Source organism: Mesoplodon bidens (assembly GCF_964165515.1).
Source record: "Mesoplodon bidens genome assembly, chromosome: X".
NCBI lineage: Eukaryota > Metazoa > Chordata > Mammalia > Artiodactyla > Ziphiidae > Mesoplodon > Mesoplodon bidens.
In genome coordinates, this window is record NC_138163.1 from 74,748,858 (window position 1) to 74,766,957 (window position 18,100).

General features: G+C 41.2%; 1 protein-coding gene across 2 annotated transcripts; it reads right to left on the reverse strand.

Moving 5' to 3' along the window:
• Positions 1 to 1,142: 1,142 nt before the first annotated feature.
• TBX22 (T-box transcription factor 22) lies at positions 1,143 to 9,158 on the reverse strand (the record flags this gene model as incomplete). Of its 2 annotated transcripts, none has more annotated exons than XM_081223180.1 (8): positions 1,143 to 1,756; positions 3,707 to 3,792; positions 4,180 to 4,244; positions 4,625 to 4,789; positions 5,684 to 5,858; positions 7,235 to 7,336; positions 8,182 to 8,365; positions 8,981 to 9,158. In XM_081223180.1, the coding sequence occupies 8 exons, from the start codon at positions 9,156 to 9,158 to the stop codon at positions 1,143 to 1,145; spliced, it is 1,569 nt and encodes a 522-aa protein (XP_081079306.1). The 2 variants fall into 2 exon arrangements, with proteins under 2 accessions (XP_081079306.1, XP_081079305.1); XM_081223179.1 differs by having other exon boundaries at positions 8,182 to 8,368.
• Positions 9,159 to 18,100: the final 8,942 nt, after the last annotated feature.

Genomic DNA, 18,100 nt, shown 5'->3' on the forward strand with positions numbered 1-18,100 from the left:
GGAAAAAACATTTTGAGCAAAATAAATAATAATGACATGCTCTTCCTAATATGTGTTGGAAAACTCTTAAAAAGCAGTTTATCAGTGTATTTAGTTTGTTAAGTCATACTATTGTGATATGAAGGGCCCTGGCTTAATAAATTGTAGAGCTAGTAGCATGAAAAATTAAAATTCAATTCATCTTAAGGATGTAGAGGTTATATGTAGGTTATACTTAACAAGTCTTTTCAGAAAATTTAGGACCAGATGAAAGGAAACTTTTCAACTTCATAGCCTAAAATAAAGTCTTATTTATGTTACGCTACTTTTGTCCAATTTACCATGATTGACGCAGAGGACTGAAATTAATTGTACCATTGTAATGATGTTTTCATATTTATGGATTCAAATATATTCTCTCCCTTCAAATCATAACTTCTCAGTCTTTTTGGAGAGCTACAACAATTTGTTTTTGTAAACTGTGTATATAAAATACCGGCTTTGTTAAGGACTAAGTAAACAAGCATCACCTGAGAATTACCCAAAAAATAAAAGAGAATAAAAGATCAAATTTACTTAGAATCTTTTGCTTTTCATTTAATCTTTGTGTTCCTTCAGGATTAAATGGCCTTTAGGCTTCAAATATTAATATTAGAATGTTTACGTCTTTATTTGTACCTTAAAATTGAGAGTAGTAGTTCCCTCAACAGCAGAGTATAAAAATATAATGAAAATGAACAATGAAATTTTTTCTACAATTACTAGATAGATAATTACAATGAAGCCAATATTCATAGATAAAAACTGTAATTGTTTCACTACCTTCACAGGAATTAAATCCACCTTCCTTTGGTCATTGTCAATATGCAAGAGGCAGTTGATGTGGTAAACAGGCTTCACTATAATTAGAGATTTCATCACCTGAAGTCACTTTTCACTGTAGTCTACCTCATCAAACAATATTCACTGAGTATCTTATTTTGAGGCCTAAGGCTACTGTAATCAGCCTTCTTACGAACATATCATAAGGCACTTTAAATGCAGAACAGAGGAATACCCTCTGATAATGAAGCTTTTTAAGCCCATTAGCTCTTTACCTTTTTTGGCTACAAATAAAGAAATATATGCTTACATGTAATTGTTTTAGGAACTTGGCTATTCCATTAAAGGCAATGGTTAATTTTTGGATACCAACGAGCATGAATGCATTTGCCTTCTATTAAAGAAACTTGACTTTTGTCATTCACTTTGAGATGGTTGGTAGCATTTACCAGTCTAGATGGCATGGAGAAGTTGTACCTATAAAAGCCATAGGGAGGATGGAAAGAGCAACCAATTGCTTCCCGGGCAATGGGGTTGGGTGATAAAATATTTCCAGGTGCCTGTAACCCATACAACGTTTGACTGGAAGAATTAGATGCTTGTTGATACTGTCCATTGCAGTCTTCAGATGAACCGTATTTTGAATTGGTGGCCCCCAAGGAAGATAAAATGGGAACTTCCATCATGAGTGGGGCTAAAGACTGAGAACTGCTGCTGCTTCCTAGCCTTTCAGGAGCAGGCAAGACAAGAGGCTGCTGACGCCAAAAGTTAGTTGGGCAAATCTTGTAGCAAAGGGGCAGGTTGATATTGTGTAGGTACACCTCTGGACAGGGCATTCCAAGGGAGCTTGTAGGTATGTGAAATGTTGGAGGGGAGCAAGGTGGAGAAAGCAAAGAGTTCAAAGGAGAGGGAGCCCCTCCACTAGAGGTCGCTGGAGATGAGCCATTGCTTCCACCTGTGAATGACAATTCAGTCAATGAACAATGAACTAAATTTTCCTACTGAATCAGTAATCATGTCCATAACTATCCCTGCTTCATTCTTAGATTAGCTTTCCTTTCAAGTTCACAGTTATTTTAAGTCCTTTGAAAAGAACATTCCTCTGACCAAAGTTGAATATGGTATCTCTACTACTACCACTATTACTTTTAGCATTATTATTATGTATCATGCATTGAGCATTCACTATGCTTTAGAACTATACTAGGCACTTGAACAACATTTATTCAGTGAATTACAAAAGAAGCCCAATTAAATATGATCCAGAGCCAATTATATCTTACAAGTAAAAGCTGTCTTTTAACCATAAAATAATACTAAAATAAGCACTTGATTAAATTGAACAAATTGTTTTTTTGATATTTTATAGAAAGTTTCAGTCTGATTAAAAAATCAGTGCATATGAAAGTAATCTTATAAATTAAAATAAAATCTAAATATATTAGTTTTTTTCTTATATGAAAATCATAGATGGGGAAAGTTCCATAGTGTACTATATCAAGAGTAAAAGAGAGTTTTGCAGGTTAAAAATACCAAGATGAAAATGAAAGTGTTCATATCAATGTTGCCAGGTGATCTTTTATGGTTGCCTAGCATCTACTAAAATTAGGGATAGATATAAGGTCCAGGAAAATCTAGATTTTACACCTTATATTTGTAAGTATTTAAATTTTTAAAAATAAATGGTTATTGATTGAACTTGATCAAATTTTGTGGGTTTTCTTTTTAGGTGCTACTGTTTTTCTTAACTATTTTTATATACAGACATAGGCTAATCCTTTGTCAATAGCATGGCAAATATATTCTATAATTAAATATCCAAAAGTTATTTAAAAAACTGGTACCCCTTTTCTTTGCAATTTGAGAGCATTCTGGACATTTTAAATAATTAAGAAAATTGTGTATTTTAAATTATCAATTAATGATCATGGTTAGCTTTATTTTTAAATTACTGCACATGTGTTGACACGGATATTTTAAAAGCATGTTGCCTAGATTCTATTAAAGTGATACTATCAAATAAGTGTTCATATTTTTCTATGCAACTCTCTAAACCAAATTAATACAGTCAATTGAGTGAAATATTTCACTAAATAATTAGACTTGGTCTCTTCACATTTCAATTAGTTGTTATGGTATCATGTAAAATTCAAGCTAACTATAATGTGATGGTAACCTTCAATTAATGTTTAAAGTCAAACAACTTTAATGGAGTAAAGACAAAAGGGTAAAATGATTCCATATTGCTCACGAATAAAGATCTTCTATTTATCCTTAAATATCAGAGTAAATGAAGGTATGCATTCTTCCACCAGAAAGCCTGCATTGTCAAATTATTATTTAGTCATGTAATGTACTACCTGAGAACAAATACCTTGCAAATATTTTAAATGCTTACGGCAATTAAACTAATTGCCATGGCTTAGTATTGTTTTCAACATTTATTTTCCCTAGTCACAACAAAAGGAAAATTAGAGTCAAGTGATGATGAAATTTAATGGGAGTCATTTTTATCATGTGCTGAAAGTTTCTCATAAAATATTTATTTCAATATCTAACATGTTTGCAAATAAGACCACTAGTGCACCACAGGCAGATCCTAAAGAATATGAGATAGTGAGATGCTGAAGAATCCAAGTGATTTCTATAGCTCCCAGGATGTATGATAACCCAAGAAGACACAAGTCAGTAAATCCACCATTACCACGTTTATGCTCTTTTCCTTCTTGCCAGTTACCTTCCCTTTTTTGCTTCTTACCTCCTCATCAGGATAAATATATACCCACTTGATTTTAAACACATTTTATGGCATGTACTTATCCACTTGTGTAGTATTTGTACAGAGGTTCTGGCTGTTGTTATTTCAATAACATTTAAAAATGAAAATTAATAAAACTTTTCTTACTTGGTGTGTCTGCACCAAAAGTTTTAAAATCCAAAGTGAGAGAAGGCCTCCATGGGTAGGTCTCTAAAACCCCATCCAATACACCTCTGAAAAAGAGATTCAAACTTTAGCAAGTCCAGAATGCAATTCCTGAAAATAATAATTTGTGTAAGCTTTTGAGTTATTTTGTTATAGTTTGTAGGGGTGACTATCTGAAATGTTTTTCTTTTATAGATAGACTGCTGAATAAAATTCCCAGTGATTATTCTCTGAATAAAAACCTAAGAATCTAGAATAAGCAATATCTTAAAAGTGGGTTGGGGAGGGAGTGGGAGGAGGCAAGATTTTGAAGACAAAACGTCCAGGTTTCTTTCTTACTACCTATTTATTAGTTACAAAATTTAGGGACTCAGTCTCTGAGCCACAGTTTCCTTAGCTGTTATACCTGTGAAAAGGGCTATATAAATATTGGATGTGACTGTTATATGGTTTACCTGTTTCTTCCGGGATCTCTAAATCCTTTAGCAAAAGGATTCCTGTCTATTTTCAGTTTGGTAATCTATGAATTCAAAAGAGAAAGAAAGATAAAGTCAGTGCCCTCAGTAAAAACACTGTCACTGTTGCTTTTAATGGTTACAACAACCACACAAGTTTTCAACATGTAATACGGCATGTTAAATAAATGTAAGCATATTGCTAAGTAAAATTTGGAATGTTTTATCTCCTTTCTCTCCTGACACTCCCAGTTCTACTCTCCTTTCTATCCTTTCTAACATAAGATCCACACAATACATAATCAAACTTGCCTTGATGACAACGCAATAATGCTATGAATTTCTTTTTAATTCTGGAAAATTCAATCCATATAGTACAGCTTCACTCTTTCCCTAAAGTTTCTCTGGAGCCATCCCTGCTTGCCTGGGACTTAGTTGGCTTTACCTGCTGGTTTTGATAAGCTGTCACCGTGGTGAACTCAGTTTCTTTAAAGGAGAATGTTTTAACCCCTTCAGCAGGCAGGGACTGAATCCGGGACATGTCGACCCTGCTGTCCTGCTTCATCACGTGCACACGGGGCTTGTACTTGTGCATGGACTGCAGAATGATCTGGAGGAGAAATCAGTGGTCAAATGCTGCCTAGTAATTGGCTTCCCCTCCCCCACACTGTCCCCCTCTCATCAGCACCCCCAACTTTCTCACACAAAAGTGAAGCTAAACCAGAAAGCCTAGGCTAGCCACACACAAGGACTTTTCTTTGCCATTTGGCCCTGAACAGAGTCCTTCAGGCATAAGGGGTTTCAGGAACGGGGTACCACAGCACACCAGGAAGCAGTGATTCCATTTCCAGTTGGGGTCCTTTCCTGCTTCCAAATGTGGGTGACCATGTGATGTTCCCAAGAGTTATTGGGACCTAACTGCCTGCCATAAGTTCTCTGGGCTTAGATAACTGATGGGAAAACATTTGATATCCCCCACCTCCTAAGCCCAGGAGCATCCTTCTTCCTTCTGTGGCTGGCACAGGGCCAGGCCAGGCAGGGAAGAGGTGAGGTGCACCTGGGAAGAAGGTTCAAGATCTAGGTGACTTGAAAAGGCCTTCCATCAGGGCGGGTTGTGGAGAAGATTCCCACCATACCATGTCACACAGAAGGTGCCCATCAGGGGAAGGCAATCAGAGCCCACAGTGATTGCCAGGGAGGTTGAAGTGCCAGAGATCTCAGGGAAGCATGCCCTTTCACTGTCCCAGAACAGGCATCCTGGCTTAAACAAGTCTCCTCTGGTCCTCAGACTCGTTTCACTCACCATCCTCAATGCCCAGCACTCTCAGATGCCAAATAAAAGTCACAAGAGCTACTTTGGCCACAGGCCTAGAACTTGGACAGTTCCTAAAGACTACAACTAGCACATCTGGGAGACGCCTCCTTGGCTTCTCCAGGGTGACCCTCCAGCTGACACCTTGGCATCCCCCTCCTCTACTCGGGACAAAGGATTGCACACACTTACATGGCCTTTGTCGTCCATCTCGTTGTTGGTGAGTTTCACGCGATCAAAGCTGATGATTTGACGCATCCATGTCTCTCCCGAACAAGGCGAGTCCGGGTGAACATAGAACCTGGGAGTGATGCATGAGTGGTCTGTATTCCCGGCTACCATCCACTGTGAGCTGTGATACACGTACCTGAAAATGAGCAGAGTGTGGCTTTAGGCGCAGTAGGCCAAAGCCAGGAGCAGGGGCTACCGCGATCCCGTCCTAAAGGCCTAGGCCAAGGTTTGCCTGCTAATCTCAAAGGCAACTAGTAAAAGATACAACTTCATTTCTAAAGAGTGTCTAGGGATAAAAAGCAAACTGTAAATAAGCATACGTCATTAAAATGTAGTGAAGTGCCAGGGTCAAGTATAGTGTCATGGGATTTCAGAGTCTGGTTTGTATTTCCTCACAGAAACCGCAACAAAAATTCATCTAACCCGTTTTACCGAGCAGAGGCACCCGAAAAATCCTCCTGTCCTACAAGCGTCAGGGAAGAAGCAGAAGGGTGAGAGAAAGTGTCTGTGCATCGCACCGCCACCAGACCAGTAGTCTCGGAAGCCCCTTTGTCCACAATGCTTTACATCAGAATACCCTCAAGGAACTCTGCCCGCTGCGGCCTCGGGGCTGATTTTCGCATTGTCTTCAATTTCAACCGCTAAATTATGCGCCGAATTCCCAAGTCAGCTGAAACGTGATAAGCAGCTTGTTCTGCTATTTCTGGGCTACGGCCCCAGTAGGCTCTTGAGGCCAGCCTTCTTTTTACCCCTCACTCCCAGCATTGGGTGCGTTGCAGGCGGTTTCCTAGAAAGGCTAGACACCCACTTCAGTCGAACGCTCACAGGCCGAGTGCAGGCGGCTGCCGCCCAACCCGCATACCCCTGAGCTAAAGCGCTGGCCGACCCGAGCTTCTGGGCTGCCAGCAAAGAAGGGCCTCTTGGCTTTAGATCAGTTCGGCCACTTTTAGCCTGCTTTAAGTAGAGAGCTTACATCAAGAGAAAGGTTACTTGTATTCTCCGGGACCTGGCCTCCGCTTCAGGGGAGAGGCTAAGGAAGGAAGAAAAATAGACTTAGGCGAGATAACTGCTAGACTAGCTTTGGGTGGCAAATCAGGGCATCGCTCAAGGACCCTACTGCTAAAGTAGCACACCCCAGAGCCCGGTAGGGCCCCAGAAGCCCAGGCATTTCTCCCCAAATTCCTTTAAACAGCTTCCCTCCCAGATGCCCGAGCCAAAACCCTCGGCAGTTTGCAGAGCCAAGGCTAGAGAAGTGGGTAGGCAAGAGGTTTGGGGGACACTGAAGCACCAGCTGGAACCTGTGATCCAGGAGTGAGAGGAAAGAAGAACAAGCCTGCTTTTCTCTCAGTCTGAACTCCCTGAACTCCAGTTTGAGGGAGAAAATTCAACTCTCAAAGCCCACAGGGGAGCAATTACCCCTACCATGGTAGAGTTTTCAAAACAGCACTCTCAGGTTCCATAGATATGAATCCCCATTCCCAGCCTGTGGTACCCTCCTTTGGGCCTGGTTACCTATAGCGTTTGGAATCCACCGGCACCACATCGATGGCCACATAGTACTGTTTCCCTGGGTCCAGTCCTTTTATCTTGACCCGAACAGAGGGGAACATCCTCCTGTGGGAGAGAAAATAGCGACTGACCTGGGCACTATTAGAAATGTTTGGAGCCAGGTGGGGTTGGGGACAAATGAAAAGTAAAGGAATAAACAATACTCTTCTTATTTTAGACAGGTTCAGTGAATGAGATTTGCTACATGAGGAAAGATTGTTGGTTACATGTTTGATTGAACAAACTCAGGATTTTTGAGTGGATCAGAATATCCTTACCACAAGGCTTTGTCCACCCCACTTCCTATCACCACCATAATAAAAAGCTATAGAAGAAAATGTAGGAAAGAAACAGCTGTGCCCCTCCCCTGAGTTTTCAGCGGTACTTTCTGTGAGGAAGATTTGGGAAAGACTGAAATTAGGAAGATTCACACACAAAAAAATTACCCAGCTGATGTGAAGAAAATGCCACACAGGAAAAGTTGGAAGAGGGAAAGCCCCACCTCAAATTGACCTGGGCTCAGGCAGTGGGCTGGGAACCTGCTAGATGGGATATTGTCCACTGATAACTGTGAGGCTTTAACAGAAAGGCCTGGCCATAGCTTAAGATGTGGGGGTGGCATCTGGCACCTGCCTTGGGAGGTCTAATTTTTGTCATATACTACACAGGCAGGAGCTGCAAAAATGAGTTCTTGGAATCAGGGTGTACAGGAAAGAAAGGCCGAGCCACTAACATGGGCCAGGCAAGGCCTAGTCTGGTCGATTGAGAGGCACTGGCTTCCAATACCTGTCTGGGGTGGGGATATGGGGAGAAGAGTACCAAAGCTTAAAACTGGAGGCACCCATCTTATGAGAGCAGAACATTAAGTGCCTACTGTGTGCAGCCCTTGAACAGCTTGGGCAAAGCCGAACCTGCCCGCCTTGGTAATGATCATCTCAGTTCCAATGTCATGAAATCTCTTCCACAGCTCAGATCCTTGAAGCTCCACTTGGATAGCATCTTTTTCTTCCAGACTTCCGAAGCTGTTGCAGCTGCCACTGCTGCCTCCACAGCCTGAGAAAGTAGTTGCTAAGGGCTCTGTCTTGGGTCGCTTTTCTGCTGGACACAGAGACGCTGAGAGTTTGAGAGAGCTTCGCAGTTCCCGCGCCCCCTTCTCACTGACGCCTGTCTCAGAACAGACCGGCCTTGTCTCTTCCCCGGGAACCTTGGCGACTGATCTCCAAATTCCCCACAACACCCACTCTGGCCCCCTGATGGAGAGAAAGAGGCCCAGGTAGCGCCCTGTGAAATGCATGACCCTTCTTCAAATTTGCCCATCCTCATCTCTCTCGGAGACTTTTGGTCCCTGATGCTGAATCCCCTCAGGATCTGGGTCCATGTCCTGCTTCCTAACCCGAAAAACATTCACACTCTGGCTCTCGGGGCTTCCGGGAGGTTGGAGAGTCTCGCTTCATAAATCTGTGGGGACCCTCCCCTTCACCGCAAATGAACCACAACACTATGGGCTTAACGTGGAGCCTCTGAAACTTCCCCCTACAGCCAGATGGCTGAGGTATCCCCGCCGCCCCGTACACGGCCATCGCTGGGCCAAGACATCCTTTGATAGGGCTAGCCGCCCTCCTGCAGCGACGCGGCGCTAGTCTGAGACCTTCCGATCCAGCAAGCCACGGTAGCCGGCGCTGGGATTTGGGCCGCGGTAGGGGTACTCACCAGGCTGCTCGCTCTGCCTTCCTGCGGCGCTGCTCCTTCTCTCCTCCTCCGCCTCTCCACCCTCTTTCTCAAGCAGCTCAAGTTGCGCCTCCTCTCTTGCGTCTCGCAGTTTTCTTTTGCTGGGTCTCCCCACCAAGGCTTCCACCGAGAAGGCGTGCGCCCGAGAGCTCAGAGCCATCCCTGGAGAGGGTGAAGAGAACGTACTCTGCAAAGTTTCAACCTGAGCTGAGTTAGGGAGGGAGAGGGTGGGAGGGCGCAGAGGACAGGCAAAGGAGGGAAAGCGGGAAAATCAGAAAAAAACTGAAAACTCAGAAAACAATTTCTTAATCTATATTCAGGGGGAAAAATGTGTGTGTGTATAATTTTTATATATACGTATAGAATTTCTTTGAATAGACAGAATGAAAGGAGATTAAACTGGAGCCAGAGTCCTCTAGAGTCTAGTCCCCTTTCCCTTTTCGCTCTTCTCCCTCCCAGTGGACATGTGCGGAACATCAGTCCTCAAGTCCCAGATTCCCGGACCTGGCAGAGCTCAGAGACTGGCAAGCGCGGCCCTTTTAGGGAGCGGACCTGCCCCTAATGGCGGCTCAGGTCGCTCGGATTGGGAGATACTGTTGCATCGGACTGAGTGAATACCCGGCTGGTCATAGCCTCCACTGTTTGTTTTGGAAACTGTTGGAAGCATAAAAAAAAACACCGTGACACTTCAGAGACTGACGGCGAGGGGGCGGTGGGAGTGGGAGGATAGAAAGGGGTTGGAGGTTGACTGGAAAGGGGCTCAGGATAGTCTAGTGGGGAGGAGGGATACACAAACTTACTGTTTTGCATTAAATTGTGAAACTAAAAGACATGCGAAGTAATTGCCCACGGTGGGGGGACCACTTTTCCAACAAAAGTGAAAATATTATTTAACCAAATCCAGAGAGGTGTATAGGGGTCTTTTGCTCTTAAGTGAGTACACTGGGGAAACAAAGAGCAACACAAACTTTCTGGGCCTGTTTGTTCTACAGTCTGGGTCTCAGACTAAGTGGACCCTGTACTACTCTGACGTCTCTGTCCAGGTGGGGAAGTAAGAGCCAGTGCAGGCAGGAGGCTCCCAGATAACCACTTTCAATGATCAAGAGCAAACCTGGACCTTCAATCCCTGCCTCTACTGGAGCCCAATATTCCCTCACACAGCCTCTTCTTACTCACATGACTTAATCAGCAAATACAGCCCAAGAACTCCAGGGCTGCCAGCAGAGTACCAAACGGAATTGTGCTCCCAAGGATGTGACACCTCAAAATGTTGTGCTCAAATAATTGATTCCAATGTATCCTGAAATATCTTCCTGGGCTAAGTTTTACTTTTCCTTAAAATGGATAAAGACACCTTCTTTGTGTCAAGAAGAGACTTCCCTACCACTTCCAAGGAGCATGTTTATGCATGCAGATGTGAGATGCCTGCCTGTGTACTTAGGATTTGGTCATGCACTTTTCATCAGCAATAAGAAATCAGGCACCCCTAGGCTCTCTTGCAAACTGCATCCGAATTATTGACATTTTCACCTTTTCAGAGAGCTCAGCTCTCTCATGTGTACTGAACTAAGCTATAGTTAATTCCTGTTAACTTTTATCTGAGAGTAAAGTTATTGCAAGCCTCAGAACCAGATTTGTGATCTGTTCAGCTGCCAAAGCACTGGGCTGTCAGGTACTGGGGGCATGAGGGATGTACATTTATGATACAAGTTCATTTTCCACAGCTGAAAGACTCTTTTGAACATTCTCTTTATTTCAGCCAGAAACACCCATAAACCTTTATAAGAGATTCTTCAGCCCACATGAAACATGCAGAGAGAGAGGCTCTGGGACACACAGATGCCCACATTAGAAAGAAAATGAAGTTTTTTTGGTTGACAATTGGAAAATCCTTACAGTAAAATGTTGATTTTGAATTACCAAAAAACGTTATAACTTGGAACATGAAGGGAATTTATCTCTTGAAAGAAAAATAAATTTGTGGTTAATACAAATTAAATATATTCAAAATCTATGGAGATACAGAGGATATAGATGTGTTTTAAGGGATATATGGTTTATAAAAGCTCTTACTGAATATGAAATCCGAACTTGCTTTAAGGAGATAGAAAGCAATTTTTAATTCTCTAATAAAAATTCCAATATTTTATTAACCACTATAAATAGGTATGTGAATTAACACATGCACAAAACAAGGTTGGTCCTGACAATATTGCTTCTAATGAACTGTATGTGCAACAAAGTAGATGTTCAGATTTAAGCTAATGTATCTGAAAGCATTACATTTCTCAGATATTTATGGCAGGTCAAGGGCAAAGATTCATGGCCTCTCTAGTTTTCTATATAGGAAATGTGGGTTACTTGAAGACAAACGCATGTATAAAAGAAACTAAATCTAACTGGAGGAAAAAAAAATCCCCTGTGTTCCGCAGTACTTACTAATCAAAGGGATGATGTCAAACTCATATGAAGGGATTCCAACTGTCACTTTTAATTTACAAAAGAAGGAATGAAACATATTAAATGAAATATATAAATATTTCAAATATATACCTATATTAAGTATAAATAAAATAAAATAAAATGTTTTGAGACTGGTTGATACCTAGTGCCACACTTTGGCAAAAGTACAAGCAACTTCATGATAGAGATCATTTCCTCAAATTGTTATTCTTCCTACTCTCCCTTGATCCTCATTCCCCATGGTTAAGATATTTTGGCATACTTCCAAGCTTGTAGAATGTGAGTCTGAAATAATTTGCTTATGATCATTTTTGCCATTTCTTGGGAAAAAGCCTACCAACGTCAAGAAATGCAGAGAGGCAGTTTCCTCACAACATCATTTGAGTACCCGAATTCCACTTTGCCTGAACTAGCTAAGTTGCTTACATAAATAAATCATCTTTGCTTAAATGAGTTTCAGCTGGGTTTTCATCACTTGCAAGCAAAAGAATCCTGACAAATACACTCATCTTGATAAAAATTTGGAAAATCAACTTTTTTTTCTAGTTCTTCTTTCTTCCTCCTCCTTCTTCAATACTACTGGTTCTGTGAATTGGGAAATTGCATGCTACACACTATCCCAGACTCATAAAACCTGGAAGAAAATTTGACTTTCTATGCAAATTACTAGGACTATGATAACTGACAAAAAGGAATAAGACTCAAGCAGTATAGCACATAGGAAGACAGACTTTGGATTCAGACTGACCTGATTCAAATTCTGACTTTGCTACTTTCTATCTGAGAGACCTTACACAAGTCTTCTTCTTCTTCTTCTTCTTTTTTTAACATTCAGTCTCTTTCTTCTAAACTTTTGTTTTTACTTTTAATACCTTCATCACAGGGTATATTTCTGTAAGTGTATATATCTGAGGTTTAGTGAAATAATATACACAAACCACTTAGCATAATGCCTGGAACATAGTAAGCACAGCTGTTTTCAACATTAAAGAGATGATGGAGGTTAATTTCGAGAATGTGTTAATCTTTACGTTAACTATACAATTATAAATCCTTTGTGGCCAGACACTAGAAACAGAAGTTTATGCTAACACTGGCACACTCAACTTTTGTTTAAATCCTAAAGCAGACTCAAAAGTTCAGAAGTCTTTAAAGTAATCACGGTCCTTAAATTTGAGAACCATTTTAATAAATTAAGCTAATGAATTAAACAAAAAATATTGGATTTGAGTTTCAAAAATCCATGGGAAATACATCTGTTAGAATACATATTCTGATCTGATTTTATCAACTTGATCCTTGGAAAGATATTTTTGCTATTTTACCAATGCAGTGTAAGTGTACGTTCTTTTTATAGTAGTAGATAAAATTTATTAACTACAGGCCTCTAACACATAGCTGTTTTCTCACTCCAGAAAATTAAGAAAACTGGTCTAATTAATATTAAAAGTAATTCTCACACTGAATCCTTCAACTTCTAATAAGCTTACTTCAATATAATTTTTCAAGATTTCAGTACTTTAACGCATCTAGCAATTCAGTTATGCACGCCAAACTTTGTAATCCATGTTCTTAGGTTAGGTAGAGTGGAGGAAAAAAGAATAGGGAGACAAATTTTTATGTGTTCATTGTGTTCTCATGGTGACAATTGGGAAGTTAAATGCTTATTCTTGCAAAAAAGTTAGCTGAAGGAAAATTTATTCCTTTGAATTTAATCATGTCTTGTGTTCATCAGATGTCTGCTATCAAATGATGGTCTTCCTATGCTAATGATTATAACATTGCTTTTGGGTTCATTATGTTCCTCATTCTCACTGAATTTTATATCAAACGCATGCAACTATTTTTCCCATTTTTTTCTACTCAATTTATAACTTATGGCTGGTGGGTTTTTAAAAAATGTTGGATCTAGGAGCTTTGCCCTCAGAAATATGAGGACAAATTTTTTCTTGACTAATTTGGGCAGAGAAGATGAATGAAATAAAAATAAATAATAAGCCCAGATGTGGCCCTACTCTATAGTGGTCTGGTAATTGCCAGAGTAGGCATTGCATGTCCAGTTAAAGGCAGCTGGGATTGACATCCAGCTGGTCCATGGAAAGGAGATCTTTAGGAATCAGGTACAACTTTAAGCATCTGATGATCTCAGATAGTATGACAAAGGGTTAAATACAATCTGAATGCTGCTGAAGGGTTTGGTTCAATAAGCTGCTCAACCTGAAGGGCTGGGAAGGACACCACCCCTACCCTAGAGGGGCAGAGTGAAGCTCACGGCAAGGCCAGTATACAAGGCATTTGAGCTGGAAAACAGCCAGGTCTGTGTGTGATCTTGGACACATCTCCATGGGTATTTGTTTCATTCTGCAGTCATTAAAGCAGAGGGGAGGATATTAATGCATTTGCCTATCCTTTCTTACTCAAAGGATATATATTTTTTTATCCATTGTATGTTCCTAGCTAAAAGACACAGCTCAGAAACAGAAAAGTTAAGAGTTTTTTTTTTCTTAAATTTTGAGTGTTAATCACAATGGATCACTTGCAGTAGTGTCTCAATGTGAGCATTTTCTTGTGTTTGAACCCTGGCTCAGTTTATTGCTAAAAAGCAGGAAATTGCCTTGTGTATCAAGGGAAGGCTTTGCCTGGTAGTTTTATAAACACCAGTTTTCTGTAAAAATAAAGCAAAATATATTTGTTGCAATGTCTGTTCTAGTATTTCAGACTATCTACTATATGACATAATTTAAAAAATCAACATCTAACATCTACAGAAGTACCGATTGATAGTGAGAAATATTTGGTAAAGATTTTCCCTAAATCCATCAAAACATGAAAGGTAGGCAAACACCTACCCTGCCTATGCTTAAAGCCAATCTATGCTACTTTCACCCACTATCTTCCTTCCCAGGGTTCCTATGTTAATATTACTAGACAAAAGCTGCTTCTGCATGAAATAAATATTTCTAGAGTTATGACACCCTGATCAATACTTCCAAGGGGTAAAATGGCAGGCCTTAATAATAAAGCAATACAGATACACAAGGAAAGATACAAAAGAGGAACCACTGAAAACAACAAGGATCTCACTTTCTGAATCCATCACGTTTTAATACTGGGGGAGAAAGAGAGCGTGAAGGAAGGGCAAAGTCAATGGTTACATCTATTGACAAATAAATGCCAGCCTTTAATAAACTGGGTCCACAGGACCATGATGTACACCCTGGAGGCAACTCACTCTGGTCACTACTCAGTTAGGGGACTGACTAAATCATCTCAGTGAAGCCAGTTAAATAATTGCCACTTCTCAAACTTCAGAATTTGTACGTCCAGTCTAAAACTTGACTCACCTGACAGCACCAAAAAAGCTGATAGAAAGTTGTAATACACATTTTTTTGTGTTTTATGATGATGAATCCAGAGTCGTTTAAGTTGTGTGTGTGCATATTTCTCATGGAACATGATTATTGAACTTTTTCAAGGCAATGATGCTAGTAACTCTTTGGAAAACAGTTGGATTAGAAGGTTCAGTGTACTAGCACTTTAATAAATAGCAAAGCATTTGGTGTCACTTCACAATTGACTTCCATTCTCAGATTATGGTCCTTGTCTGATTTATTTTATTACAAGGAGATGCATTTTTAAAACTCTAGCTTAAAAAGAAACCTAGTCATTACTTTCCATTTTGGCAAGCTTAAAACTCTACAGTCATTTTCACTGACACACACATACATCCTCTTTGCTTTTCCTTTGTCTAAGGACTAGCTAGAATGTCTCTTAATGTTTTAATAAGTTTTTAAGGCTGGAAGAAAATTTTCACAATAAGCATTTTTTTATATGTATATGTTTTTGTGTGTGTTTGTATTTTCAAGTAAGAATGTCTGAGGACATAAGTGTAGAGAGTGATATGAAGTATTTTCAACACTGATTTCTTTTTTTCTTTTTTTTCCCATTCCCCCTCATTTCATTTTGCCATTGAAAAAATGTAAAAGTCAGTTTTGAATTTTTTTTAGGTGACAGTGAGTTTATCCAACACAGATTCTCAATTCAGTTTTCCTCTAGATGCTGTCTTGATAAACTGTTGCCATGATAGAATGTCTGGGCTCCCCAAGGCACCAGAGCTGGCTTGAGTTAAGCATCTTGGTTTGAAAGAGATCTCAGTGCATTTTATCAATTTCTCCTGAAACAATAAGCCAGCCTAGGTCAAACTGTTATGGAGGCATCTACTGATAGAAGACTCAATGGGTCTCAGTTTCCTTGTGTCTCTCTGTGTCTCTTTTTCGTGCCACTTGAATTTTTCTTTGTGCATGTTTCTGTCTCTCTCAGTCTCTGCGAATCAGTTTGTGTCTTTATAACTCTTTTTCTCTTCCTCTTTTTCGCTCTCCTTATTCTGTTTATTCGTCTTTTCCCCTCTCCCTTTCTGTCTTTGTCCCTTATATTCTTCCCCTATCAACAACCCCAGAATGCCTCCATAAGTAGGAGGATGTACAGAAGCAACCGTACCACCTTACAGCAACCTCCTTAACATCCTTTTCACTCAGATGCCTTCTGTAGTCACCTTCTCTAGCTCGAAAGCAGGTATGTGAGGTGTGTGTGTGTGTGTGTGTGTGTAGGTTTACAACACAGTGTCAAACTAAAGCTCTGGTGAGAAAAAGCAAGAATGAATAAAATAAAGTGTCTTTTGGCACACACTGGTGTTCCTTCCCCTCTCCCCTGTGGATGATCAATGCCACACATTTGGGGGTCTCAGGCCTCCTCCAGAGGGTGAGGGATTAAAGTCAAGTGAGTGCAAGATGAACTCAAAAAGTCAGCTGGCTCAATGATCTGGAGCTCCTTGGGGAAGAGCCTGGGGAGAAAGCATCACAGCTCAGAGCCCTCCTCCCACCTCTTAGTGCTAGACACTTACCACTCAGTATACTTCTCTCAGATCTGCCCTCATCACAGGCCACAGTCTTACCTTCCAGCAAGGCATGCAAGCCTCTTCCTTTTGCTCCCTTGCTCTCTAATCTGCCCTACATGAAGTCTCCTGGGTCTGGGGGCCTTCCCACAGCGACCCTGCCCAGGAGAAGGACTATCACTGGGTCATTTGGGTGTCATTGCCTACCCTCAAAAGACAGGCCAAGTCTAACCTTTATTCATTTTAAGAAGATTAACATTCCACTTCAGGTCCCCTGAGAAGTAAAGGTTTCAGGATTCTTGTTACATAGCCGCCAGTTGAAGAAAATGAAACCAACAATTATGACTTTGCTGGACCTCCCTAACTTTATGTACTTGCCTAGTGATAGTTAATAGGAAGGGTAGATGCTGAGATGAATCCTTTCCTCTGAGGCGCCCAAAGAAAACCCATAGCCTCACCAGTAAGGCAGGGGCTTTTACCTAGGAGGCAACAAGTTGTTGGTCTCTGTGTCAAGAGGCCAGGCTTTCCTCTGGTCTGAAAGCTGTCTCAGGCTGGGCTCATTCACTCCATAGATGCCAGTACCAGTGGTCTCCACAGTCCAGCAGAGAGTGGCCTGGAGCCAGAGTACAAGAGAACATGATGTTCTGGCCCCCACTGGCCATAGCTGCACTTCTACTTCCTGTGTTGGACTGGTCTTGCACCTTCTTCCATGCGGAAGACCTGCTTTGACTCAATGACAGTCTGTGATCTCAGCCTTCAGGGCAGCAAGGTTTCAGGCTCCCGGCCTCTTTCCTCAGCCTCCCTAGGCAGCTTGTCCGGCTGTGCTCTGATCTGAGCTGCAGGCAAACTCTTCTTGGGAAAAATACCTCTGAACCACAAGCAGATTGACCATACAAATTAAATCGGCCCATCTCCGCCTCCAGGAGCTGGAAAACCCTTTTCAGACCCCAATCAACAGCAGCTCAGCAGCTCTGCCTGCGGCGCCCAGCTCGCGCAGTCTGCTCTGTTTCCCGGTGGTCCACTAAGGGACCCATTCAGTCTCAGCAATTTCACACAGGCACCCGATGATAGGTGCCTTGGACAGCTCAGAAACTCTCAGGAGCCATGGTCCCTCCTCGGGTCGACCTCACGCGCACATATCAAAGCCCTACACTTCCCAAAGGAAAGAGTCAGTATATATATATATATATATATATATATATATATATATATATATATATATATATATATATATAGGGAATCCCAGAAATGAGTTGGCCGACTGATTTTCCTGAGGCAGAACAGAATGTTTGATTTTTACTTGATTTATTTCTCTAGGGCAGCTCAGAGGGAATTGAAAAGGGCTAAGACCCTAAGTCGGAAGACTTTACTAGCACCAAGCGACCTACAGGGACAAGAAAATAAATGCTCGTTTTATCCTGGAGTGGAGTGTTTCCCGAGAAGACAGATTTCATATCAGTGCGGTTTAATTGGATGAACGCCCAAGCATATTTTTCTGCTGTGGGGAGCCCTAAACCTTCCAAGGAATGAAGGAAAACCCAGGAATCAGGCATTTGGCTACCCCGTTGTGTCATCCTCTGTTACCTGGAAGAACCAGGGGCCTCCGTAATGAAACCCTTAAACCAGGTAAAGTGTGCGCAGATCTTGCGTGAGAAACCAGATGCCAAGGAGTGATACACGTGGTTTATCAAAATTTGACACTAAATTTTGGGAGTGCAATATGTTCCTGAGTTCCTGATGTTTCCATA